At 36.5% G+C, this 27,400-nt stretch overlaps 1 protein-coding gene across 1 annotated transcript in view; it reads left to right on the forward strand.

Annotated features, from left to right (window-relative positions):
• LOC308038658 (calmin-like) overlaps window positions 1-27,400 on the forward strand; it is a gene marked incomplete at both ends in the record, with an annotated part of 62,728 nt that extends 35,328 nt beyond the window's left edge. Inside the window, 7 exons of the mRNA XM_080341435.1 lie at window positions 7,878-7,939; window positions 17,720-17,815; window positions 19,623-19,706; window positions 23,326-23,418; window positions 25,136-25,314; window positions 26,845-27,041; window positions 27,177-27,400. Coding sequence (XP_080197561.1) covers window positions 7,878-7,939; window positions 17,720-17,815; window positions 19,623-19,706; window positions 23,326-23,418; window positions 25,136-25,314; window positions 26,845-27,041; window positions 27,177-27,400 — 935 coding nt within the window. The remainder of the gene's footprint in view (window positions 1-7,877; window positions 7,940-17,719; window positions 17,816-19,622; window positions 19,707-23,325; window positions 23,419-25,135; window positions 25,315-26,844; window positions 27,042-27,176) is intronic.

A 27,400-nucleotide genomic window follows, 5' to 3' on the forward strand; every position in this document is an offset into this window, starting at 1 on the left:
CCATGTAAGTTTCTGTGCCTTATTAAATAGAAACATTAAACATTCAAATTCAAACATTTCTTCACGAAGACTGACCAGGTTATAGTGCTTAATGTGGTGAACAGTCTGTTAATGTCACATAATATTAGCTAATCTACTGAAAATCAGTGATGACTGTTAGAGTAATTTGCCTGCCTGAGATGGTTGGCTTCAGGAAAACAAAACTTTGCATTGTTTTATGAGGTTATGTAAGTGCCATATAGTGAGTAAGTGGTGGATCTGGAGCCTATGCTTTCAATTTTCGAATTTATACTACCTTCAGTCTGATCTCCTATGTATAACTTCATGGTAAGTACTGTTGACTTTAGAATGGCTGTTTAAAGCCCTAACTAACAAAGATACTTGGAGACATAGTGATCCAAATAGATTTCAACATTTTAAAAGACCTTCTTTAAATGATTTGATGTGAGTACTGCTTGTCTTAAGGACTATTGTTAAAAATTAAAGATTTATTTTCAATCAGACATATTTTGCTCAATCTGACTTTATAAAAACTTCTAGGGGAGTGGACCAACCACACATGAAGGTTATTATACTTAGCTTTTTCATGTTATTGCAAAGATTTCCTCCAAAATGTGTAAATGGTAACATGATGCCTGCTGCAGAACTGCAGAGAACTGAAAAAAAGACAAATATTTGTTTAGGTCACTGCAGATGCTGCTGTGATACATACAGAGTTCATAGGCAAGGGAATTATTTCTCATCAGTATGTTTAAAGATTTAAGTCTGTAAGAAAGCTGCTCTTTACCTGGCATACCCATTTGTTAGCATGGATGGATTGAAATTTTAGTGTCATATGGAATAGTTATTAATTAATTTCACTGAGTTTTCTGGATTTCTAGCTGATTTGCCACCATCCAAAACATCCCTTTAAGTATACAATTAAGGAAAATAAGTAGTAATTACAAGAACAAATGCCAACTTGACTCTTATCAGTTGTATCAGGCTGTTTTCACCTTGTGTATTGGTCTGGGAAAAAGATATGTGTGTGTGGAACACTAAGTTCACTGTCAGCCATGCCAGATGGGTAAATAAACAGACACCTGTAGAGCAGCGAATCCTCAGTCTTTCAGAAGGTACTGAAACCATCACACATAATCATCTCAAATGTTTAGTATCCTGATTTTACTTAATATCTTCTTCAGAAAACTGCTTTTAACAATGAATTAAATGAGCTCATAATGGTTTTCTAATAGGTGCTGTTTTCATTTCTGACTCTATTCAGGCAAGTGCAGGTACTATGATGTAAATAATGTATTTACAGCCACATAGAGATTAAGATAAAAGTTAGCAGAGGTGATGAGAGTGACAGCAGTGCAGCAGCACAGGCAGAAATGCAGTAACGCAAATACTGCATTGATTAGTTCTGAATAAATTCTGCTTTTACATGTGCAGGAGAACAAAACACAATCTATCCAGAAGACATGGAGCAGAACAATTTAATCACAGTTCTTGTTTTTTAGCTACTCAAAACACAAAATTATGGCAGAAGGACTGGACACAGGAAAGATGCACAGTCATAGACATAATATTTTGGGCATACCTTCCAATCCACTGCAGAAATCATGCTGTTCTCATTACTTTCTCCAAATGCCGAGGTAAGCCCTTCTGATCAACATGAAGAGCAGTTACAGGCAGTACAGTTATGTCCGGACTATGTCCTGACTTCTGAGGATCGAGATTATATCAGTGCACTGTGCTCTGTTCACACTCAGTTCCTTCCTGTGAAAACCAGAGCACAGGAAAGTGGGGGATAATGTGTCTGGATGGAGCAGGAACATTTGACACATGCGTATGGGAATATGGGCAAAACAGGGCATGACCTCCGATTTAAGGACTGGAAGTCTCCCAAGTCCCACAGTATAAACATTTTCTGTGACAGCCCAAGTCATCTGCTGTGAGATGGAGCCAGCAACCCGATATAAAGCACACACTCTCTGACACTGGCTAAACTTTTGGGTTTCCAGGTTTCAAAAACTGAAACCACTTGCACACTCCACAGCAAGTATTTCCAGAGGCTGATCAGTGAGTGTGCTTGTATAAGTTGACTAAGAACAAAAGAAGATAACTTGATTAATTTGGTTTGTTTTTGATTACACCCAGATGTTTTTGAAAATTCAAGCTTCTTTGGGTGATTAATTACTCTTTTGTATATTCTTATACTCTTATATCCTTACATTCTTATATCTTTCTGACTAGTGGCTGGATAGGCACCTTCTCTGTCTTAGAAATGAAAGGAATAAATAAGAAATGTGTAAAATCAAACTACATTCTTTGTAAACACATTTCAGACAGACAGTAATAGTAGAAAGTTCTCAGCAGTGTGCCGATAGCTGCACAGCAGGCAGTGTCTCTGCACCCATGAGGCTGCTTCTCCACACTTCAGTTCCCTGTAACTGTCCCATCAGTACATGGGGTTTTTTCTCTACTTACACTCTTCCAAATAACATAAAACCTTTGGCCTCCAAACCACTATACTAAGGTTACCTCTAGACTGAGCAATGGTATATGCTGGTGCAAACGTCAGGGAGCCGATCCCCATCATTGTCCCTACTAGGGGTTTGGCCAAGGAAGACTGTGTGTCTTCTAGCCCTTGTGCTTGTCCTTTGTGCAAAAACTAGTTGGGAGCAAACTGGTGCTCAGTGGTGGAGCAGGCTGTAGGTGTTGTGTGCACCTAGATCTCAAAGCTTGGAAATTTAGGTAATAGATCTGTTAGTGGGACTGTCTCCCTGTTTCTGATAAAACACATTCAATATATCCCAAAGCCACATTTTGACAAATCCTGCCTTTCTCCTCAACATACAAAAAATGGAAATGTCCTAAGTGCATGAAGTATTTAAATATATATTCCCATTCTTTGTACTAGTACTGCTAAGTCTTGTTGTCAACTTCATTGCAGTGGCTGCTGAAATCAATTTTCCCCTCTTTGTTACTTTGTTTGCACTGCCCATAGCTCCCTCATCCATTTTTCCTTCTTAAAGTGTATAGTGTTGCTATAATATTAAACTTAGCAACTTACAAACAACATACTAGCTTTAGAGCTACCACTAACAAAAGTTTTTTGTTTGGTTGTTGTTTTCTAAAAAGCAAAACTGTCTCAGCATTGTCTCATGAAAATATTAAATGGAGACTTAAAGGAAAATAAATGAGCCTGCATTGCCTCTGTGCAGTACTCCTGAATGGGGTAATCCATCTGTTTATGGAGGTGTGATTAAAATACGTAGCTTAAAACATTACTCCTTTTCATAAGTAGAGTCTCCATATTATTGCTTTGACTCTGCAAGCTTTTCTACAGCTGCTTTAAGTTAAGAATGTCCTTAATGAGGACGGAAATTGCTGTATAACAAATGTTACTGAAGGCTTTACAGAATTTATACCATAGTGCTGACCAAACAAAGTTTCCCAGCAGGGTGCTATTCACCACTTTCTGTGCTGTATTGTGCTCTGAAGTGACATCTTGGAACATTGCAGGTGGTTTGGCACACTTTTCTGCACTTCCAAGTTGTTTTAGCAGTATTCCTAAAGGTGCCAAAGAGCTGGAAAACAAACAAACAAAAGCTCTTTGGTGTTTTTAGGGCAGAACTATGGAAACCAAAGAAAACAGAAAAGGATGCTGAAAATTAGGAGCTATGAGCGACTTGAATTGAATTTCACTAAAGTAAGAAACAAAACAAATCTATGCAATATTAGGTCATTAGACACATGAGCTCAGCTCTGTCATGTCCCTCACTTTGGGTTACCTTGCAGCAGAAGCCTGTATTTGCAACTCTGGGCTGCAACCACCTTCCTGCCATCCCATTCCTAAGCACCTGAGGCAGGAGGTGCTGGATATGTGATCTGCCACTGCCCACCAGGCACCTGTGGCACATGGAGCTCCACGGCTGAGGGGGCGCTGCTGCCACTACCAGCAGGCAGGGACTGTGTTGCGTAGGAAGCCTATCTCTAAAAAAGCTCTGCTAAAAAGCATGCCACTACTCTCTGTCTCCTGATGTATATATATACAATATGCATGATACTAGCTATTATCATATTCATGCACGATGAATATTTCATTAACATATTCATAACTGTCTGAAGATGTGTGGTCGGTTTTCTTCATCTTTCAAAATAATTTTTTCTAAATGTTTTAAAGTAAATATATCCAATTACATTTGCCTTCTTTTCATAACCGACCTAAAAAGGCAGTATGTTGTTGGTGCTTTAGTAGAGAAAAGGTTTGTAAAAATATGAATGTATTTCCAGACAATTAAAGGAAGCCTTTTGATTAAATAAAACCAAACTCTCTTGCAATGTTTCTTTCAGATGCAGGATGATCTTGTCAAGAGTCATTGTGTTTTACAAAAACAGAAATTTGAATTCAACCTTTATAATGATACATTTAATGTAATGGCACACTAAAAGTGGACCTTTTATTCTCATTTTGATATTGTGTACTACCCTGTTGGCTCCTGTGGCTGAACAATGTATGAATCTTCACAGTTCATAACTACCTTCATTTTAAGAGAGCAAACAAAGTCTGTTCAAATGGTCTGGCGCTCTCTTTTAATGAAATAGAAAGTACTGCATATTATCAGAAATTTGAGTATGTTTCAGACTGGTCTAGGAGCACTCAAAAAATTCTGTGCATCCTTACATATGTTTCATCCTTCTTGTACAACAGCTCAAATATATTTTTAAAAGCTAAGTGGCCTTAGATGTCTGTTCAGATTCATTGCTTGCTGTTTCTTCTGCTTCACTGTTTCAGTTGCAAAGCTGAAGAACACCCATGTCTAAATAGAGTATGCAGTGATGAACCCAAGTGGCTGCTTCTAAAAGCTGCTTTCCTTTATATATATGATGACCTGCAGAAGAGCTATGCCATTCAGCCATTTTTATGCCTACTGAGCAGTATATTGTTACAAAAGCACTGGTGGGAAGACTGCATTGCTTTTTGCAGCCAAACATTTTGCTGCTTTAGGATATCGACAGTGTAGTTGGGTTGTCCCAGTCCCTGGATGAATTATTCAGGCTCTTGACATCAGAGGTTTCCGCTAGCGGATTGGCTGGTGCTCGGATAATAAAATCTTTCCACAGGAAAACAGTGGAGAAGGATGATGGCAGTGAGACCAGCAGAACTGCTACTTCCAATACAGCTGGCTTTGTCTGGCTTTCGCATCTCTGCAAGAATAATACATAAGGATGTTTTTAAGGTCTGGCTTCATGTGAATTCTCCAGTAAGAGCAGGTGGAGGGATTTGTCTAAGAGGCCTGCATTTTCAGTGAAGGAAAAAAAAACAACAAACCAACAGATTGTTCTTGAAAAATTACTTCTGTCTGTATTCTAAAGAAAAGCTGCACACTACATGAGACAGGAGTAGCAGCAGCAGCAGCATTTATGGCTCGCTACAAAGGTGCTGGTGGCAGAAGTGTTACATCTTTAAATGTGCATCCAAGGTTCTTTCAGTACTGGCACGGTAAGTGGTCCAAATATCCTTACTTGGACAGTCCTTGCAGGTGGGGAGAGTGTAAGAAACTGTCATGTGTCTTGCGGGTGTAGATAAACAGTACCTCTGCAAAGAATTTACATCATTTCAATGAATTTACAGGGAAATTTGTATAGAAGCATGTTTATCATAAAATTTGAAGTATCGATCCACTGCTTGTATTATGTTCAGACATAGGTTTTACAGTGATGAGATCTGTTCCTTTTAAACCTATGCAAACTAAGTGCTATAAAAAAGGAAACTATTATTAAGAGTATGCTCTTTATGAGTCGTGTTAGTAGTTATTAATAGGGCTCATAAAACATATATTGCTCAAATCTATTTCCTTGAAACAGATTATTTTGAAAGGCTATTTCTGCTATTTGTTGATATAACTGGATCTGAATCTGTCTTCTGCTGGTAAACATTTAGAAGCTGAGAACCGGTTCTCTGATTTCCAATTGTTGTCAGAAGGCTGCTTCTTAAGTTGTCAGGAGGCACTGGAACTGCAAATTAGGGAATAATTTTTGCTCATTTCTTTGATCAGAAGTTTGACTTCTAAAGGCCCTGTTCTTTTCTTCTGGCACACCGTTGTTGTATCAGAGTTACTGAGCAATTTTAAGTTACAGAGGTGTGAATGAAGCCAGGTCTGGACTGTCTCTGTGCATCCTCCATCTCTATCCCCACATCTACTAACACACAGCCCAGTTGAAGTGTGCAAGTAGTTCCACTGAAATTAATTGGGCTACCTGTATATATAATTTCTTGTCAGAGCAGAGCTGACATTTACTGTATGTCACAAAAGAAACCTCTTGTTCAGCGTTAGAAAGCATACAGTGAGAAGTCTGTTTTCCAGAGTGTCCAAACAATTATCATATAGAAAGTAAAGATACCCCTTGCCAGAAATAGTCAGTATTGAATGAAGCACAATGCAGTATTTCGAGTGTTATTTTACATAGCTTGCCTGTTAGTGCAACAAGTAGATTCTGAGAATGCAATGAATGCTTTTAAAATTATGTAAGACAGTCTACCCAATGAAATCAAAGAAAAAGAAGAAAAGGAATGCAATGAAGTGTACTAATCTAGCAACACATTAGCTGGAGAGATATGTATCTTTTTTCCTCTGGTATTTCTTATATGTGAGATATTGTTTATATGTAAAGAAAATATAAAATCCCCAAGACATAATGTAGAAACACGTTTTGGGAACTGATATGTGGTCAGGGATCCATTGTTGTTCCACTTAGCATTTGGCTGGTGAATTTTGTGCCGTGATTTGTGTCTTTATGTACCCTCATTGTGGTGCAGCATTATTTGAGTGTAAGTCAGGGAGCTTAGTAGTAATAGTACATCAAACTTATTAGTTATCTATACCAGAGCTTTAGAGGGGATTAAATAATATTCCCTTTTAATTTTATAGGTATGAAAGAGATAAAATCCCTATGCAGTGTTGCAAAAGTCAGTAGCAAAGGCAGTATCTAAAATTAGGTTTTCCATCTGTAGGTTTTGGGACATGCACGTGTTCTTCTTAAAAGTAAATGTTCAACAGCAATTTTATTTCTTTGAATTTTCTGCAAGGGAATGAAGCTGCTCATTCAGAACTTATGATGGCAATAATATGATTTGTTTTTCAGTGAAATAGGTATTTTCTTTTAGTTTTTGAAACAAAAACCCCCAGCATAAATATTTGAATGCCAGTGGTGTGAAATTATTCCATGTGTCAAACCCAATTCCCCATAAGCAACGGACAGGACTTTGTGGATTGGTTATGGCACTGTGATTCTCTTCCCTCTGCAGCCATGACCCTGGCTGCTGAAGTTGGAGGAGCTCATTCAGGAGCTATTTTTGTCCATGCAGCTGGCAGCAATCCCTGAGGGACTATCTGAGAATCAGTGAAATTCACTATAAATCAGACAAGTGCTTCAAGACAGAACTAAGGGAGATAGTAGCAGTACAGAAACTGACAGAACTAGCTAATGGTTCCTCCCTGTCTGATTCTTCCATTGCACAATCAAGCTTGATAAAGTAATTTTAATTATTTCATTCAATATTATAAACATTTTCAGATGTACATGCTGAGTAATTTTTGTAAGACTTGTGTTGATTTTCTAAAGGAAAGCAACTTGACTGTCAGAAACATGGATTCTAGTTTAAAAGTACAGATACAAATATTCAAGTGTCAGAGCATTATTATAAGAGTATGAAGTATTTGTTATGGGTAGTTACATGCAAAAATTCCTGTCTCAAGAAAACATAGTGGCATTTCTCTCAAATGCAAAATGTATTTGTTGTCAATAGAGAGTATTATTCTTCCATCATGTAAATCCAAAAGGATTCAGCAGTGTCTAATCAAACTGATTTCCATTTTTTTCCTCAGATGAGCAAGAGTCAGTACAGAAAAGGACTTTCACAAAATGGATTAATACTCACCTGGCTAAGGTAATATATGGCTTTGAATTTTTTTTAATCAAACCTTTTTATCGATGGCTGTACAGGCCCTGGAGTATAGAATGTGTAATATTTCGCTAAACAGAATGACATAAACTTGAAAAGGGGTCCCTATTATCTGTATACCATAGAGGATGAATCTGTTTCAGCATAATCGCGGTCAGCTGCAGTGTTGTGAGTGGTGTCTACAGGCAACTGCCCAGCTCCTTTGGCCAAAACTGAAAGGTAGCGCAGTAGCTGCCCTTTCAGCCAGAGGACGTATTTGAAGCTCCGTTCTATGAAACAGAAATATTCGTTTTATTACATGCAGTCTATTTGAATAAAGCTTGAGTCAGGTGTGTTGTTTGATAGAGGCATCCTCAAGTGGTTATAAATACAAGTAGTGCTTTGTGAATCCAGTGCTGAATTAATTATCTGATGCAACTTGGCATTTATCATTGAACTATTATTCCTTCTTCCTACCACTACCTAAAACTCCTTCTTTGGTTTTAGCAGAATAAATACAGTGATTTACACACAATTTTGAAGTATTAAGTTACAACTGGTACAAACCTTATCTAACAACATAAGCACTGAGATTTAATTTGGCATTTCCCAGAGCTTTGACACACCACAGCTCTAACCATAGTTATCAATTAGTCCAGTAAATTGAAATAGTTAAGCACCAGAGGTGCTCTTTGAAATGCATATTTTTAAATCATGAAAATTAATGAACTTGAAAATTGGGCAAAGAATAACTGCAAGAGTACTGGTTTACTGTACTGTCTGTGTAGGGAATTGGATAATAATGCCCTCAAAAATGAACTGAGTAAAGCAGGAAGCCAATATAATGCTACATCATGTTATTTTGTCTAATGAGACTCTATGGTAGAGCAACGGCATTTATTTACGTTACTGAGAAATGTAAATGAGGGATTTACTGTCAGATTAAGTGCACTGACATTGTAAAATTCAACTGCAAGCGCAAGACTTTCTTCAGGACTTCTTGGCAGTGGATCCTCACTGGGAATGATGTCTATCCCCCCATTCTCCTGGGAATATTTTGAAAAGGTCCCCATGCATCAGAGAACTTAAGCACTCTACATATGTTCTGTTTACTTCAACCAAGATGGAAAGAAATTCAGTATTTGCTTAAGTGTTAGCAAAGCAGGCCATGAAAATGTGTCAGAGGAAAAAGAATTATTTCATGTTTTTCTCTTTCCTAATTGTATTGCATCATTAGTAACTGATAATATCTGATAATAATTGACAATTTGATATATGTATATATTGTTAGATTAATATGTTTGTGTGTAATGGTAGTTTCCTTGTAATAACTTGGGAAGAGACAAAGTTGTGTTGGTAGCTCAGTTAAGATATTTTGCTCTGGATTGAGAACTGAACTCTACCTTTACTGTACTAGTCCCTTTGGCCTGTCAGGGCTCAGGTAGACCTTTTAACTTGAGTGATCTAGGCTTATATATCCTTAATAGGATATTGTAAAGGCTGATAAAATACTCACATTCAAACCAAGCAGTTCACAGCCACAGCCCTCACTTTTAGCTACCTGAGATGCCCTTTAGTAATTGGTCTGTCTTAATTCACCATTTAAAATGAAATCTGTTTCTATCATACTTTTATTGATAGCTGTCAGCAAGTTGGCCTCAAATGTGTAGATGATCTGGCTTTGCTTCCCATTTATGCTGCTATGTTGCCATGTGAGAAACACTGTTTATAGACTATGGAGATTAGACTCAACAGGAGTGACCCGTACCATTCAAATTTTTAAGTTTTAAACCTTAAGCTTTTACATCTTTGTTAATCATGTTTTTGGAAAGTGTGGAAATATATATGCTGAGTTTATCGCAGCTGTAGGAAATACTGATGGGTCTGTGAAATGTGCAGGACTCCCCTTGCACACGTGTTCTGAATTGTAACCCAGAAATTAGATATTTAGGTTACTTGGTTCTTATAAAAGATTGTTGGAGTTTTTATTATGTCAAAAGGAATTGGAAAGCTGTAATATTTCTATAGTCTGGAGGCCTTTGAAATATGATAAGGAAAAAGCCTGGAAGGCAACCCACTTTTAGGGAGCATTGTCTGCATTCTGTTCTCATCTTTGAACCCAGGAAAATGTGGAGCACCTGCCAAAATGGTACCTAGTGAGGAACACCATGAAGCTCTGGCCTCACACTAATAGCAGAGAAACAGCAATAAGTGCTTCTACATTTGGGCCTATGTCTGTTAAAGCCAGTAGAGTTACTGGGATTAAATAATATGGAAGGAGGTGTAGGTCTGAGTGCCCAAGAGGCTACAGGGCGGCCTCTGTGAGGAGAAGTCAGGGCTGCCCTGTGCTAGACAGAGGTGGTTTCAGCTCTGATGGACCCACTACAAGACATGGCTGAGCCCCTCAGCCAAGCTGGTGGCACTTCTGGGAGAGTGTTTAAGAAAGGGCAAAATTCTGCACAGTCAGTGAGAAGTGAGGGAAGAAAGTGTGAGAAACAGCCCTGCAGACACCAAGGAGGCGCCCCAGGCGCCCAAGCAAAGACGCCTGAGGTCTACATTTTCCCTAACCTTCCTTTTGCTGCTGATGTACTTGAAGAAGCCCTTCTTGTTGTCTTCGACATCCCTGGCCAGATTTGCTTCCAAGTGGAGCTAAAGTTTTGTCTTTGTTTCTCACCATTCTAATCTATTTTAATTGGAAATAAATTAAATTGATATCAATTTTTAAAAAAATTAATATAAATTTATTATACGTTAAAAGAAATTATTTTTCTCCAAGTAGAGCCTGGTTTGCCTGTGACAGTAACTGGTAAGTGAACTCCCTGTCTTTATCTCTACCCACAGGCTTCTTCACCTTGTTTTTATCCCCTAGCCTGTTGAGAAGGGGAAGTGAAGAGAGCAGTTCCACCCATCACAAGGACATACACGTGTTACTTACATAATTATAGGTGAATTTACAGGGTTATTTTTTTTCAAAGGTATAGCCTTGTTCCGCTTCCCTGCTTTGTGTGCATATACCAGTTGCCAGATTGCTGTATACAACGTAATCCAAAATGCAATCCAGACCTACTGTGCTGAATTTGACTCAATATACACAGGCTTCAAAATTAACAGTAACTTCACTTAAATTGGCTGTCTATTTATTTCTTGACTACTCTGGTAAAACTTTGGGTTTCATTCCTTTTAATTTTGGAGGAAAGTTTAATAGTTGCTGTTTTTACTAATCTAGTAAAATCAGTAATGGAAAAAGTAATAGGATGAAATAAGAAAAAATGCTATAGCTAAAGTATGTAACTCTAACATCATGGCTATCTGGAGAAATGTTCCATCATAAATGAGTTTGAATGTTTTGGTCAGTGCTGGTGAGTAACTGCATAAAATCTCAAAACCAGGAGAAATTAATGTTTTCTAAGCAAAGACTGATAGGGTTTCACTGTAACAATTTGAAAGGTGGGTTTACTGCTGGCAAAAGAAAGGAAACTCTACCTTAGAATTTTTATCCTTGTACTGTGTTGGTTGAGTAGAGCCAAGGAGAATTAAAGAAAAAAAGAGCAGTTTCTGACATTGTGAGGGTAGTGATTTGAAAGAAATGGAAATGCGGAACTGATTTGATTGTAATAGGTAGAACTGAGGACAGTTAATAATTTGAGAATATATAGCAGGATGTGATGGTTTTTCAGGGTTTGCTATGAGTGAAAGATTCTTCACTCCTAATCTTTAAAATCTTAGGATATGCTTAATTTTAAAAAGCCATGCTCTAATTGAAACAGAAACTTATTCAATAACTAAGTTACATGCATCAAGTAGATTAAAAAACAAAACAAAAAAACCCAAAAAAATAACCAAATAAAACCACAAACAAACCCAAAACCTAACTAAACACCACACCATTTTTGGCTTTTTAAATATAAAGTTAAGAATGGGTTTGAGAATATGGATACAAATCAGAATAAACAAAACAGGTAAATGAAAAGGGGGTACCAGTGAATTAAACTTCATGAAAGGGAGTAGGAGGGAGGTATGATTATTTTATAATATTCTCACTTGCTCTTATAGAATGCTACCATTTTATAATTAAGTTTCCTAATTCATAAATGTATTCTTCCACAAGCAGAACATAAGTAAAGGATTTAGCATCAACTAATCATGTGGCACATCAAAGAAAGTTTGAGGTAAAACAGCTGTGTCCTCACCCACAGGGCAGTGTCCCACAAGGGATGAACATAGGAAAGAACTACAAGTATGATAACTAACAGGTAGAATAATACAGCTTCATTTGCGGTCAGTTGTTAGCACTAGTCTGCATCTGTCCCTCTGCTCTCTGTCTCTCTAACCCTTGCTGAATCCATTCTGTGATTCTGACTCTGAATCCATTCTGTGGATCTCAGGAAACTCGACATCTGGAAATTGTCTCTTTGCCACCCACTTGCAGAAATTGGGGCATAAGCTACCAAATGAATGTGAACTATCTTCTGGCCATCCAGATTAATTTTTGTGCATCTGTGCAGTACTACTAATGACAATTGAGATATGCATAGCTAACAGGACAAGAAGTTTTCTAATTGCATATCATTTATTCATATTTCTCTAAGATTCTAGAACTGAATCTCTTTCCTCTCAGTCTCAGCCTTCAAAGACAGAAATAATTTGAGTATGCTTCTGAGTATCATTTCTGGCATCTTTTCAAAGTCTAAATTTAAAATACAGAAGAACATTATACCAAATATGTCAAAAAGGAGATACTAGATCCATTCAAAAGAGAAATTACTTAAATGTGGGGTTTTTTTCATTTATTTGCCTATATCAATTTTTAGATAGTGGATTAGATGAGTAAAGCAGAAGAAAAATATGTCTCTCTCAAACAACAGAGCCATATGCCTTTTATTGCATTGTTCATCTTTTGTGAAAGTGCTGGGGAAAAAGTAGTTTCAGAGCTTTGGAACACAGACTGTAAATTGGTTTAACCCAACCAAATAATATCTTTGTTCACAGGTGTAGGGATAACTTCAGTATTTGTGCTCACCAAAGTATTGTTGTAAACTCACCAAATAGAGCGAACAACAAATACACACTGAAATAAATTATTCATTTTGTATTTCCATTAAAAGGATGCACACATCAACAACGACAAAAAAGCAGAGGATGAATATAAAATTAAAACTAAGAATGGGTAATATTTTTTAATTACACTTACACATTTTTTTCATAATGCTGAATTAAACCTAGGCATTAAACCTTACATTAAAAGTTTTGAAATTGCAAAACTATGTATTTTATAGCAAAGAAAGGAAGAAAAAGAGAAAAAGTAATGGGTATGTCAAGATTTACAGTGTCCACACACAATGCTGCCAGTGGTGGTAGTTTGTTCTTAGAATGTAAATGGGTCTTCATACAAGAACCTCATCAATTGTCATCAATTAACTAAGTAATTCTGTGGTATTTGTCTTTTTTTCAAATGAGAATACAGAGGCTCGCAGTATCTGAGTCACTGACACAGAAAAAATTTAAGCTAATGCCCATCTTGACTGCATTATGATGAAAATCTGCCTGTCAGTTTTCTGCTCCAACAGCCACTGTATGTTTTCACTAGTATTGTATGTAAACTCTAATGTTAAAAAGTGAATACTAAATTAATTTGTGTCATGAAACTGATCATAAAACTTAGGGCTGGATCCTTTCATGCCTTCTTCATAAAAAGAGCCATTAACAACAAGGAACATGAAAATCTATGTGCTTAAAGATTTAGGAATTAAATTGGGGCAGAGGGGTGGGCCAGCTCTTACAGAGTAACTCTGAAATTTCATATTCTCCTTCCTGTTCTCATAGAGATAATTCAGTAGTTACATAGATTTGTTCCTATTTGTGCATGTGGATAGGTTTTAGCATATTTTTTTCAGGAGTTTTTGAAACAGTTTTTTTAAAATTAACGTAGCAAAGGTAGTTTCTAAGGTTTGGATTAGCATCCATTGTGATGATGTTTGTATAGCACGATTTGTTCATCAAAGTTAAGTGCAGGGTGTGAGGACCAGTTTCCTGTAGCAAAGTTTAAGCAAAGCATTTCCTCATCAGTTCCCATTTGTGATCAATTCTAAATACAGTTATTTAAATAAATACTTAATATGAGAAAAATCTGGTTCATTAACCTTTAAGATTCATTCCCAATTAATTCATATTCCTCCTACAGAGCACAGGAATTTATTTGTAGTGAGTGTGCCTCTGCGTTTGTGATATGACTGTTCCTAAATGTCATTGACACTGTAAACTACATTACTGTGATTACATATACTGCAATAAATTAGTGTTTAATACATACAATGCAGTATGTAGCACATCATTAGTATTGTTTTTCTATTTTTCTTTCCTAGAGAAGCATACAAAAAACCAAAAATAATAAAGCATATGAAATCTTGGTGTAGATCTGACAAGTTGTAGATTTAATGTCTGATTGTTCATTGAATTATATTCTGAGTTCTTCCAAAGAATTTTGTTCAAAAAGTTTATAAATAGCAGCTTTTATTTAATATTGTAGGATTTTGAGATATTACTTCATATACTTTTAAACCATTATTTTTTTCCTGATTTAAAAATTACTTCATTTGCACAGGCTTTCCAACACTCAAAATACAGTATATTAGGATCATGGCAGTTGATTGCATTGCTAAAGTTATACATTTACATGTAAAAAGCCAAAATCTGGAGTACATTCAACATTTTCAAGATTACAAGGTGTTACGTTAGTTTTCTTTCTCTGCTTTTACTGATTTTAGCAGTGCATTAAGGCAGCTAACTGAATAGGTGTTAAGTCCTGTTGAGCCTCTAGAATAAAAAGTATTAATAGATTTTAACTGAATACAGCTTTAAAAAAACATTTATTCTCTGGAGGCTAATAAGTAAGCAGTGTACATCTTCACTTTTTCCTTTCATTTCATTTGACACTATATATGCAGCAAAGGAATAGGTATTTATCCATTCCAACAGAAGATGTTATTTTAATCTCAGTAGAGGTTCTGCCTGGAAAAACAGTCCACTAGCTTCAGCCATCTTGTGTGATGATCCTTATACAATACATAAGGGTGTATGAACTAATCAGTATCAGCTAGTGTATGTTTATCTCCCTGTATTGTACTGACAAGGAGAATAAGATTGGTAACTACAGAATCCTTATGTAAAAGATGAATCTATTCTTCTATATATGGCACTAAAAATATAATTTGTACCATACTTCTGAGAGAGACTGGAGTCGTAATAATATGGTAAATTCTATGCTATGTGCCCAGAAACATGATGAGAGTCTTACCTTCTTGTAATCAGATGTTAGCATCTTCAGGTTAGTGAAAAAGATTATATTATAAAGCAAATATGCTTTTTTTGGCAGTCTGTATAATTAACTAATTTTCCATGTTAGAGGAGTCTCATACAGGAGATCTTGTGACGCAGCTGTTGTACCTGCCTTCTGTTCCTGTTTTATTGGTGTTAAGGTACATGGTGTGTGGTGCCAAACATTGGCAGCGTTTGTCATTACGCAACTTTCTGGCAACAAAAAGTGCAGTTCAGCCTGCTGATTTATGGACCATTGTGATTTTCACACTTCAGAGCAATAGCTCTTATTAATTTTGATGTAAGTCATTTGACTTCTTTTTTTGTTGCTTCTCATCTTATTCAATGCTTTCTCATCCCCTGGTTTTCCCCAAACCAATATTTTATTCATGTTGAAAGGAAAGTACTGTAGGTGTTAATTTTGTTGGGTGATCTCTTCAGAGATATTTTTACTGCCTTATCTTAGTACAATGCCTCATTCTGGGTGCAAATCTAAGTTTTGTAACTACTGTCATGAGGAGGGTGCTTCAGAGCTGGAGCTTGACATGGGCAATCAGAGGGTGTATCTGAAGTGTGAAACTGTGCTGCCAGAGCTGCTTCCTAGACTTGGTTTGCATATGAATGCCAGATGACTTTTGACTTCATGTTGGGATGAAGCAAATTCTGGCCGTACCCTGATGTGAGAGTAAGGATATCAAACTACTCAAGCTGGAAGGGTGCTGGGTTATGCTCAAACAGGTCGTCTGACAGGCACGCGATCGGAACCAAGCTTGTGAGGCACCCTTCAATCTACATGTATGCTAAATTGCCCTCTATAAGAACCTATCTCCATTACTGTAGGGTGAGCTTCATGAGAGAAACCTCACTACTGGGGCTTTTAGGTGCATGTTGGGATTTTTAGGCCTTCACATCCTGTTGAATTAGGATGATTATTGCTGAATTATTTTAGCACAAAACTCTTCAGTATTATATCATGCAGTAATACTGATAAAACCAAAGCTGCTCCAAACTTCAAAAAGGAAATGGTAACATAGAAGGTGAGAAAAATTAATTGCATTTATGTCAACCGCCCATGATGCAAGACTGGAGCAAATTAATCTCTACTGACCTGTTTGCTCCGTAGAATTCTTCAGTGTTGTATTAAGGAAGAACATGATCCATTATCTATTGCATTGCTAGAAAGTAAAAAAGAACTATGATTAAATATACCCTCTTAATGAGTTGTAATATTGCTTTATTCATATACATGAGAAAATAGACTCTTATTATTGTGGCTATTAGAGCATGCCAAATCTCAGATGAAGTCTGCTTTCAGCAGGAGTCCTTTTTCCACTTTATGCCAAAGTTATGTCTCATTGAAATATTAGTTCATCCAAGCTGAACAATGAAGACAGGGTGTTTTGATTTGGGGAACTAGAAACCTTTGCTTTTTCCTGATTTGTTATAGCATTTCTACCTTTTCAAGGGCAGCATTTTCTTTGTTAGGTTCATTTTTTCAAATCTGTGTTTCTGCAGAACAGAAGTAAAAGGTTATTGTACAAGCCTCTTTTTTCAGAAGTATCTCCAAAGTAAATTATTAAACCTGAACTAATTTCAAGAATTTTGTATTCTGATTGTCATTTTAGTGAATTACTAGGTATAAATATGTGAATCGTGACAGGCTCATGGAAGCTAGAGGTTGTATTTATTTTACCACTTTCAAACTTCCTGTTTCTAAGAGATACTCAGTGATCATTAAAATACTGACCAGCTGAGTGCCATAGTTCCACAAACTGGGATATATTTAAGAAGATTGAGTTTAATTATGTGACCTTGTCATTCAAAATTCCTAAATCATCTGTTTAAAGATTTATTTGTATTATTGCTGTGTTTGCAAATGTAAAGACATATGTTAAGCAATTTGTTTTAAGTAGAATCTGACGCAGTGCTAACAGCACTGGAAGGCTGCAGTGCCTGGAGGAGAGAAAATACAGTGACTTAGTGCAACAACTGTCAGCTGTGAGAAAGCAGCAGTGTTGCTCAGCCAGCCACACTGCTTTAGGGATCTTTCCTTCCTGTAGCTCCTTGTATTTTGCAGACTGAGAAAATGAAATTTCTGTGACATACTTAATACTAGGCAAAATATGCCGATAGATGGAAGTGTGACTGTAGTAGTGCATCTGTAAGTTGTGTGTATTTTATAGACTCATAGGCAGTTGTTGGTGTGTTTCTTTGCTTGTTTTAGGGAGCAAGAGGTTCCTCCACTGTATTATTAGTGGCAGAAAGCATCCAGTGTTACAGTCCTGCACCAGAAATGTTAAATAGTTAAATAATATGGTGGTAAAGCAATGGTTAACTAATACATTGATATTAAACATTATAAAACATAAAGAAGGGGACCAGCCACTCTTTGTGCTTCTGTTTGCAAGGAGGGCAAGTAGGATGGTAATGTTGGCGAACCTTTATAATATCTGACATTTTCTCCCTTTTCAGCGCAATCCTCCCATGCTGGTGAATGATCTGTTTGAAGATATCAAAGATGGTGTAATGCTCATTGCCCTTTTGGAAGTTCTTTCAGGGCAGAAACTGGTAAGAACGTCCTTCCTTCTGAATACACATGATAGTTGCATAACTTCTCTAGGATATAATTTTATAATATGATTTTATAATATGTTTCTATATTTGAATACCATAAAAAACGTGACTGCTACATAGCAAAACACGTTTATTCACAGAATGGACTATCTGGCTACAAAACAAACAAAAAAAGATGTTTACAGACTAACATTCTTGATTTTATTAATTTTCTATTAATTTTGTGTTAATAGTTCGTAAAAATTTGCTTATTTGTGTTAGTCTTTGCAGTTCATCTGGGTGTTACTATGACACAAACAAGGTGTAAGCTGCAAGCTACTTCTATACGTTATGAATAAATAATGTCTGTCTTTTCTTGTTCAATTTATGGCTTTCTCTTTGAAAAAAAAAAAAAAAAAAATTGTAAGCCCCTCAAATTTAGTGGGGTCTTATATCCATTTACCCTGAGAGCTGCTCTGCTACGGTAAAGAACCTTGTCTGATGCCAAATGGCTTTTTCACAGCCAAGTTGTGTACAAAGGCCACGGTGTGTACATGACAGACTGTCTTTTGGGAGCCAGGCTGGTTTTGTGCTTATGATGTGGGAGAAAAAAAAAAAAGGGTTTTAGGCCAAGGGCTCTCACTTTTTCCAAAACAACTTGCAGGTTGGGTGGCAGCATCTGAAAGAGTAAAGCAACAGTCTGTCCTTTGGCTTGCCTGGAGGGTTCAGATGTTACCAGCTCCCTCACATGTGGGCACTTTGTAAGTGCCACACGTGCCTCTTTCTCACATTTCACCTCCACTTTGATTTCAGGTGATACCCAAAATTAGGTAGTAATTCAAACTGCAAGAGTGATTTCACTGTAAGATAGGAAAAAAGCTATACTTTCAAGTGTGTTTCTGCTCTGTTGAAAATCACCTCTTTCTGTTCGTGTAATACAGAAAGTCTCCCTCTTGTGGCAAAACAAAAGTAGTAAAACAGGAAAAGAATTTTAATGCTGCACCTGTTAAAATAAAATTCATTGGCTGTATCCTGCCTACATGAATTAGTGAAAGACAAGAGAGATTACGGAACCAGAATAATGTCTGATATTCTGAAGTAACTGCAACAGGAATTTCAGAATCTATAGCAAGCCTTTTGTTAAATTCATTTGTAACTTTATGAACACAAATTTAAATGATAGTAGTGGTATATTTGCATTAGAATATAAGATTCAGTGGAGAATTTAAGTCCACTGTAAAGTATTGGAAGCCTAGGATGTGTTCTTGATTTAATTCAAATAATTCTGCCTTTTTTTTCACGGTGAGGGTTTGTGACGGATTTTTTTTTTATAACCAATGAGGTATTAGAGAGAATGGATACAAATCCTCTAGGTGAAAATTCTTCACTGCAGACTGATTTTTAAAAATAATAACCACCTCAACGTCCCCACTGCAAGCAAAATATTTTACTAAAAGATTGTTTCATTCTCTCAAATATATGTGTGTGTGCCGGTGTATAAAAAGAGAAGTAGTTTATTTTACCTAAGAAAAACAGTTCTCTGATTTTATGAAGTTTATGGGCTGAAGCCCACAACTTGCATCTTGAGGTTATTAAGACATCTGATAATTTTTTTTATAATAGAATCGTCAGTTACGTCCCCTATATCTGTCTGTCTTCCTGTTAGTATATGCAAAAAGAGAATTTGACTGTTCCAAGGAACATTTTAACATGTAAAACAAACTAAGATATGTATTTAAGGTGTTATAATAATTGGCAACTTAATTTTTGCATCAAATTGGCATAAATCTAATTGAGCTTTACACTGTTCTTTCTCTTTAAGCCTTGTGAGCAGGGACGTCAGCTGAAGAGAATTCACTGGGTTGCCAACATTGGCACAGCTCTGAAGTTTCTAGAAGGAAGACGGGTAGGTTGGGTAGCATTTAGTCCTGTATTTTCCTTATTTTTTTCTTTCTTTCCTTAACTGTGTGATTTGTATTCACCTACCCGCTTTTATTCTCCAAAGCTGGAGCTATGTATGCAGACTTCAGTTTCTATACAGTGCCTAAAAATTGCTGTAAATGAAAATGTCAAGTTCCAATATTAATAGATAGCAATTTTTTTTTTCCTTAGTTAGATTCACCTTGGATGATCTTTTTTTTTTTTTTTTTTTAACGTGCCCTTCAGCTCCTCACGTTCCCTACTTTCCTATTGCTGTTCTTGGCAAAGAACAGTGATCTTCAGTTCAGTAGGGACATTCATTTATAATTAAAAGAATAGATTTCTGGACTTCCCCAGGTTGTGCATGCAAAATTCTACTCCCTAAAAGTATAGACTTGAAAATTTAGAACAGTGTGACCCCTTATTAGCTTGGCAGGACTAATTCTTGGATTGATTCTGGTACATACAGTGCTGTGAACATTTTAGAAATAAAGCAGAATATTTTATAAATTTAACAAAAGAAAAACCTAGAAACTCAATGTGATCTAGGTATGAGTATCAAATAAAAGCAATCTACTTCTACCTTATTTCCTCACTTTTTTCTCTATATTGTAGTGACTTGTATCTGTTTTATAAATTGGATTGCAGATATTGTGTTCCTCTAATTTCTGCGTTTTAGTTCAGTTTTTATCAATTCGGATGTAACACCTGATGAATTTTGTGTCTCCACAGTGCTGTACACCAGGAGCTGTTGGGTTTTGGCATTCGTTCCCTGTCTTTAACCCTATGGCATCTTGACCTAATTATTCAGGGTGTTTCAAAAAGATTTGAAATCACAGTATCTTTGCAACCAGGAATCACCCAGGAATGAAACTCTTACCCCTTGAAAGGGCAAAGCATAAAGTTTCAAATGATTACCACTAGATGCCTCTCCCAGTGCACAAACAGCCTCAGCCTCAGTCATGTGCAACGTGGCAACCCTGCAACACAAGGTGTTTTGGGTCCATCTTTTTGAAGTACCCCGTATTTCTCTTCCATGGGCAACAATCTTAGCAGATGCCTGTAGAAAGAAATCTATGAGAGAACTTTTTTTTTTTTTTTTTAATTGAAAAATATATAACCAAAGCAAAGACAAATATATTCCCAAAGCAAAATACAGTTTTAGCTCATGATTTCACTAGTACAGTTTGTTAATACAAACCATATCATATGCAGCCTGATAAGGCTTATATACCAAGAGCTTTCCGGTGAGACCTGAACAAGATAAGGCAAGGCTGGGGTGAAGAGAAAAAAAAAAAAGTGCTTCCCTAAGTCTACATGTCACATGTTCAGTGACCTGAACTTTTAATGACCCAGCTTACATCCCAGGAATAATACAGCAGTGCATCCAGATAACTGACCTTGCTGAGGATCAAAATAGATTGCCGGAAAGGGCGTATTGTGGTTTTGCTTACAATATATGGGTATTTTTGTCTGGACTTTTCTTAGTCATTTTTCTGTGTACTTTGTATCAATATGCCAGATTTCTTGTAGAGGAAGCTGGAAATATGCGATGTGTCAGGTAGACTCGTGTGTGGCAGCAGGTGGTTCCTAGGTTTAATGCAGACTGAAGGATGTATATACTCAGTGTGTCAACCTTTTCCTCCCAGAGGAGGTGGGGAAGCTGTTCAGACAAGTGCCTCTTACAGCAGCTGAGTGCAGTCCCTGGTCTGTACTCAAAGGGAGATGAGTGGCTGCATGCAGCACTTTGGGGAGTGCCCACAGGGTTTCCTTCCTCCATGGGCTCTCCCATAAGTTATTTTTTTTTCCAGGTTTAATCAACTACTTATTTTCACCATCCAAACAGACTTCTAGAGATACTTCTGCAATACTGCAAAATGCAGCTGGCAATTAACAGATATGATTGTAGACCAAACTGTTTGTTTGGGATTTTGGGGTTTTTTTGTTGTTTCTTTGTTTCTTTGTGGTTGTGAAAAGTTTATTTTGTAGTTTTAGAACAATTTTAATGGAGTATAAGACGAAGGTAACACAAGAACTAGACTAGATAAGCTATGCTTCTGTGAGCAGTAGCCTAATCAAAATATTTAGTTGAATCCCTGTAAATCTTTTGGTCTGTAACACATATAAGAAAAACCGCACTTTTTAGAAAAAAAAAATGCTTTTGTTGGATTTGGTCCAGCTGAGAGTATGAGACTCTTGGTGTATTTTTCTTTGGGTAGGTAATAGAAAAATTACCTTATTAACTAGTAGAGAAGTAAGTAATGTCAGTTTTCCCAGAGTTTTGCCAGGTTTCTCGCTGAAGAGGGCTAGAAATGTAACCTGTGGGGATTTCTCCTCTGCCTCTTCCCAAGCAGCCTGTAGAGTTTTAATTCTGACAGGAGCTTCACAGCCCTGAACAACAATTTTTTGTTTGTCACTATTATTATTTAGTGGTTTTCCAGCTGCTGATTCAGTGAACTGCAGTCTTTTCTCTGGTTTTGGGAGACAAATGAGGTCACCTAAAGTGATTCTCCTGCTTTTCTGCAACCTGTTCTTCAAGGTTTTTCCATAACCTTTGTCCATGAACAAGCTTGCAGTGCATGAACACTTTAGCAGCCCTTCATATTTATATCATGATTGATGGCAGACTTAGTTTTGCCGAAGAAATAAGTGTTAACATATTTGCTGATTTTCCAGTACTACCTGTTTTATACTATTTCCTTGAGCATAATCTACTTGTTAATTTCTTTATGATATATTCTTTATCCCCTCATTTACTGCCTTTTATCTTATGAACTTATTTCGGGGCGATATTTTATTAGGACTACAGATTAGCATTCGGGAATTTAGAGTCATGGAATCTGTTCCTGTTTCAGTTGAAAAACTGTGCCCTTGGATAACTTATTTTTTCCAATTCTTTTCTTATTGTAAAAGAACTATAGTCAGGTTTGTCTTGCAAGGGAGCCTTAATCGGTAGCGGTAATACCCTTTACAATAAAAATCCATACTGGAGAACTGTGGCATTCTTTTTTTCTCTTATCTTTCTTTTATATTTTCTCCTCCAACCCTTCCTTTTCTTATTTATTCTGAAATTCACTTTTATCTTTCCATTCCAAATCTATTCAAACTATAGCAAGAAAACCCTGCATAATTGAAAATCTGTTATAGGTATTTAATTTGTTTTACTCAATTAATTGTGTTGCCAGATGTGCCAAAAATGTGCTTTTTTACATTATAAAATTAAATTATTTAATTTACCTTATAATTAATTAAAACTTTTTTTTGGTGTCATCTTTTTCTCTTTGCTTTTCATGCTAGTCTGTATACAGAGGATCTCCGGTTTGTACAATAGTTCTATGTAATTTTTATTGTTCTTTCTGCTTGAAATTAAATATTTTTGTTCTACAAATAATAGCATGCAATTGTCCTAAAAATCTTTCATTACCTATAGCTATACTCATCTAAAAAGTGAAATTGCACCTTTCAATGTGTTGGGGTTTTCTTTATTAAGAAACTTACTACGTGATTGCAAAAATGCATTAAAAATATAAAATCTATTTGAAATGTGTTTTATATTTTTTATCACTCATTGTGTGTGCTAATAACACATTTTCTTTCTTATATAGATTAAACTTGTCAACATAAACTCAACTGATATTGCTGATGGCAGGCCTTCTATTGTACTTGGCTTGGTGTGGACCATAATTTTATATTTTCAGGTACTACGTTGTTTATATTTCAGTGTTGCTTGCTCAAACGTTTCCAGATCATGATTTCATATGAGCTGATGTAATTCCAGTGTAAGTAGCTGAGGATCTGATCCTGAATAAAGCAACAATCAATGGTAGGGGTGCTCCATATTGGGTGAAATTAGATACTTGTATTTGGAATATATTAATCTGGGCCTAGAATTGAGTTCCTTCATCACTGGAACATATTCTTCCACTTTCTCGTGGAGAATACAACAGAGAAACAAAAGAAAACAATAGAGTTGCAGATTCTTGGTATAAATACCTTTAGCACTCTCAGTAGCGTTTGTGCTGTATATCTAATTCTGGTGCACTTGATGTCAGACAGTAATTATTTTTAAAAAATACATGTAGACATGCTGATTTTGCTGGAAGATGCAGGTATTTGCAAGGATAAGAATTAGCTGTGAATGGTGTAGCTTGAGAGGGCTTGGAATTTGTACAGGAGAAATCATTTGCATTCTGTTGAAGCTAGGTGGGAGGGAAAAATGTTTTTTTGAGTCCTGTCCATATGAGTTAAAAAATGAGTCACTGCTCAACCCTCAACCATTTAAAAAAAAAAAAAAGTCACACACACACACACACCCCAAAACAACCAATGAAACAAACAAATAAACCACACTATCTCATAATTTTGTTGCTCTGCTTTATGGAGTTCTTTGGCTTGGGCTCTTCTGTGATGTAGCTTTCATGTATCAGGGGTGCTGTTCTCCTAAGCACCAACTAGTGAGATGCCTCAAAGGTTCAGATCTCCTTCCCAGACTAAAAGTTAGTCAGAGTCATATTAACAGTCTTATTTTAATTTCTAGCACACTGACGTGAATGGGGAAAATGATGCTTCTCAGAGTTACTGAAAGTCTAGTTCTCTACATTAGTTTCAGTTGGGTCGTTTTGGGGGATTTTCTTTAGTCGTCATAGGCAGATACATAATTTTAACATGAGTGGAAGCAGAAATGCATGAGAACTCATGTGTCTCATTGTGGCAGGTTCATTCTGTGATTTGCCAAAACTAGGCAGCATAGACAATCTTGAAACATCCTCTGGCTATTACTTTTTCATGTTAGAGAACCAGATTGTTAGTCAACTCCATGTTCTAAAATGAGTCATTAAAGATTTTCATTTGATGGAAGGCATGATGCAAGTAACAGTCATACACCCTTGGCAAGCACTGCTAATGCACTTTGCCTGCAGTCCATTCACTATTCCTTCACAGTGTACCTGTAAGCAAAGCTGCAATTGAATTTGCAGAAAAACAGTAAAATGGTAAATAAAGAACTATCCAGGGGAGATCATTGAGGTTACTTCCATTTAATTGAATGAGCCTCCTCTGAAATTAGTGGATTGTTTTATAATTTGAATTCAAGGTAAATGTAAGCCACTGTCTCCTGTTTGAATGGCAATTTTTCATAATAGATAACATGACACACTTTATTTTTTTTCTAGCTGTAGAGTGTCAACAATGTCTGATTGCTTGATGTCATGTACTTCTGAAATTAATACCACCATCAGGGCACATACATTAGCATTTTTGAAGCTACTTTAATGTACAGTTAAATAAAACACAGCATGTTAATCATAGCTTCTACCCAACTTTATTTTTTCAGTTGTATTAGGAAAATATTTAAGAAACTGCTGAGAATTAAGAAGATTATCTACAAACAGTCCATTAACGTTTTTTTCCCTGCAGATTGAAGAGCTTACCAGCAACCTCCCACAGCTGCAGTCATTGTCTAGCAGCGCTTCTTCTGTGGAGAGTGTTGTCAGTTCAGAAACTGCGAGTCCCCCAAGCAAACGGAAGGTGGTAACCAAGGTCCAAGGAAGTGCCAGGAAGGCTTTGTTAAAATGGATACAATACACAGCAGCAAAGTAAGTAACCTACAAATTAACTGAATTTATATTTTACGGACAAACTTTTCCTTCAGATTCTAAAGTCTGTAGGTCAGGGATTGTCCTTTTGCTTTGTTTTTATACAGCACCTCTCTGTCATCATATTATTTTTGGCAATTGAGGCTGATAAATATCACCGCCATACAACAGGCAAGTAATAAAGAATTATTTGCATTAATTTTACAAGCAATCATATTTTATAGTTTCCAATTAATTAATGGGATTATCTTTGACAGAATGAGGAGCTGGAAAAGAGAATTACATGTCTGAATGACAATGTACTGATTAGGATGCCAAAACACTCAATGTGACAATGCAAGTCACACACTGAGCTAGCATTCCTCAGTTACAAAACTTGTAGGAGCACTAAATTCTGGCACTTGCTGTTGAAGGGGAAGTAATGAAAAATTATTAATATCCTTCTGCAGTTTTGTGATACAAAGAACGTATTACTAAAGAAATTACCATGAATTTTCATTCTTTTTAATCCAAGTTATGTTAGAGTTATTTCTTGTCATCTCTTGTTAACTTAAGAATTTTCTCCTTTATTTGTTATAATTATCCCACGTTTTCTCTGTTTCCAAAGTGGCATAAAAAAAGCATAAATTAGATCAAAGGTACAATAGTAGTTTGATGGCTTCCACAATAAGAAAATAAAAATCAAAGATGTAAAAGAATATAATGGATTTATTTTTTCGAACTAAGGAGTCACTGCTATTTGAAGAGAACAATCATATACAAAAAGTGGAGGAGAAATGGCCAGTTATGCAATGGTGCCTTAAAGGAAAGAAATATAACTGAAAAGGTAGAAACTTTCTCTAGTTCTCCAATAAATAGGTAGAAAACAGTAATTTATAGTGCACTACAGTCTAATTTTGCATTCTTCCTATTGCACTGTTGTCAGTAAGAGATAGGCAACTGAAAGTGTTCAGCTGCACTTTCCAGGCATGTAAACAAATAAAATACAAATGAAAAAATGAGGTGCATAAATGCAGCTGTCATCATTATTGGCAAGAGTAGGTGAAATGCGTTGAAAGAAGCAGAGAGGAAGGAGGCTACACTTTGGTCAGCCCTGCTTCATCCTGTAATTTGCAAGGGCTAGTTCATTAAACTCAGTGAAAGTGTTTCATTGATCACAGTGAGCTTTGGATGAAGCCTTCATTCAAGAGTTACTGTTGCTGTGAACCTCCCAGTGGCAAGACTACCATAAAGTCTAAGTGAACCTTGGTGCACTTCTTTTGTTCAAAATACCGTTGGTTATTGCCACTGACAAGCTCACTGGAGTCAAATATGGTAAGCATATGACAAAAACTCTTGGGTCTTCGTAGGCAGAAATGAATTTATACAGTGGATGGATGGAGCTGTAGTCAACCTGATTAACATTGCAGGAAAAACAGGTGGTTTAGGTTTCATATGGGTAACCACTGGGTGGAACATCTTGTCTCGTCCCCTATTTCTTCTAGGCCTGATGTTGTTGCAAGTCACTTTTTTTTTTTTTTTTTTTTTTAGGCAAGTTGGAATTGAAATAAAAGATTTTGGACAAAGCTGGAGGAGTGGTGTTGCATTTCATTCCATTATTCATGCTATTCGGCCAGATTTAGTGGATATGGAGAAAGTGAGGGGAAGGTCGAATAGAGAAAACCTGGAAGAAGCCTTCACACTTGCAGAAGCAGAACTAGGAATTCCAAGGCTCCTTGATCCAGAAGGTACCATAGTTGTAAAAAGTTTGAACTGCTTGCATGGGTTAAATCAGATGTGCTGTTTCAAAGTGTTTAGACATTTAAGCAGCATTTGATGCCATTCAGCTAAAAATTAATTTATTGTGTTCTGTTCGTGTGTAGATGTGGATGTTGACAAGCCAGATGAAAAGTCTGTCATGACCTATGTAGCACAGTTTTTGAAGTACTATCCTGATCCTCATCATACAGTGACTGATGTGCAGGACAATGACGTAAGTTTCTCTTGCATAACTACACAAATCAGTTTATCACGAGGGGGGCTTTGTAAATACATTTCGTCGCTCTCATATTTTATTATGTTTGCTTTTGTTGAGCAGTTCAGGTGA

The sequence above is a fragment of the Nesoenas mayeri genome, assembly GCF_963082525.1.
Source record: "Nesoenas mayeri genome assembly, chromosome: 3".
NCBI classification, from domain to species: Eukaryota; Metazoa; Chordata; class Aves; order Columbiformes; family Columbidae; genus Nesoenas; species Nesoenas mayeri.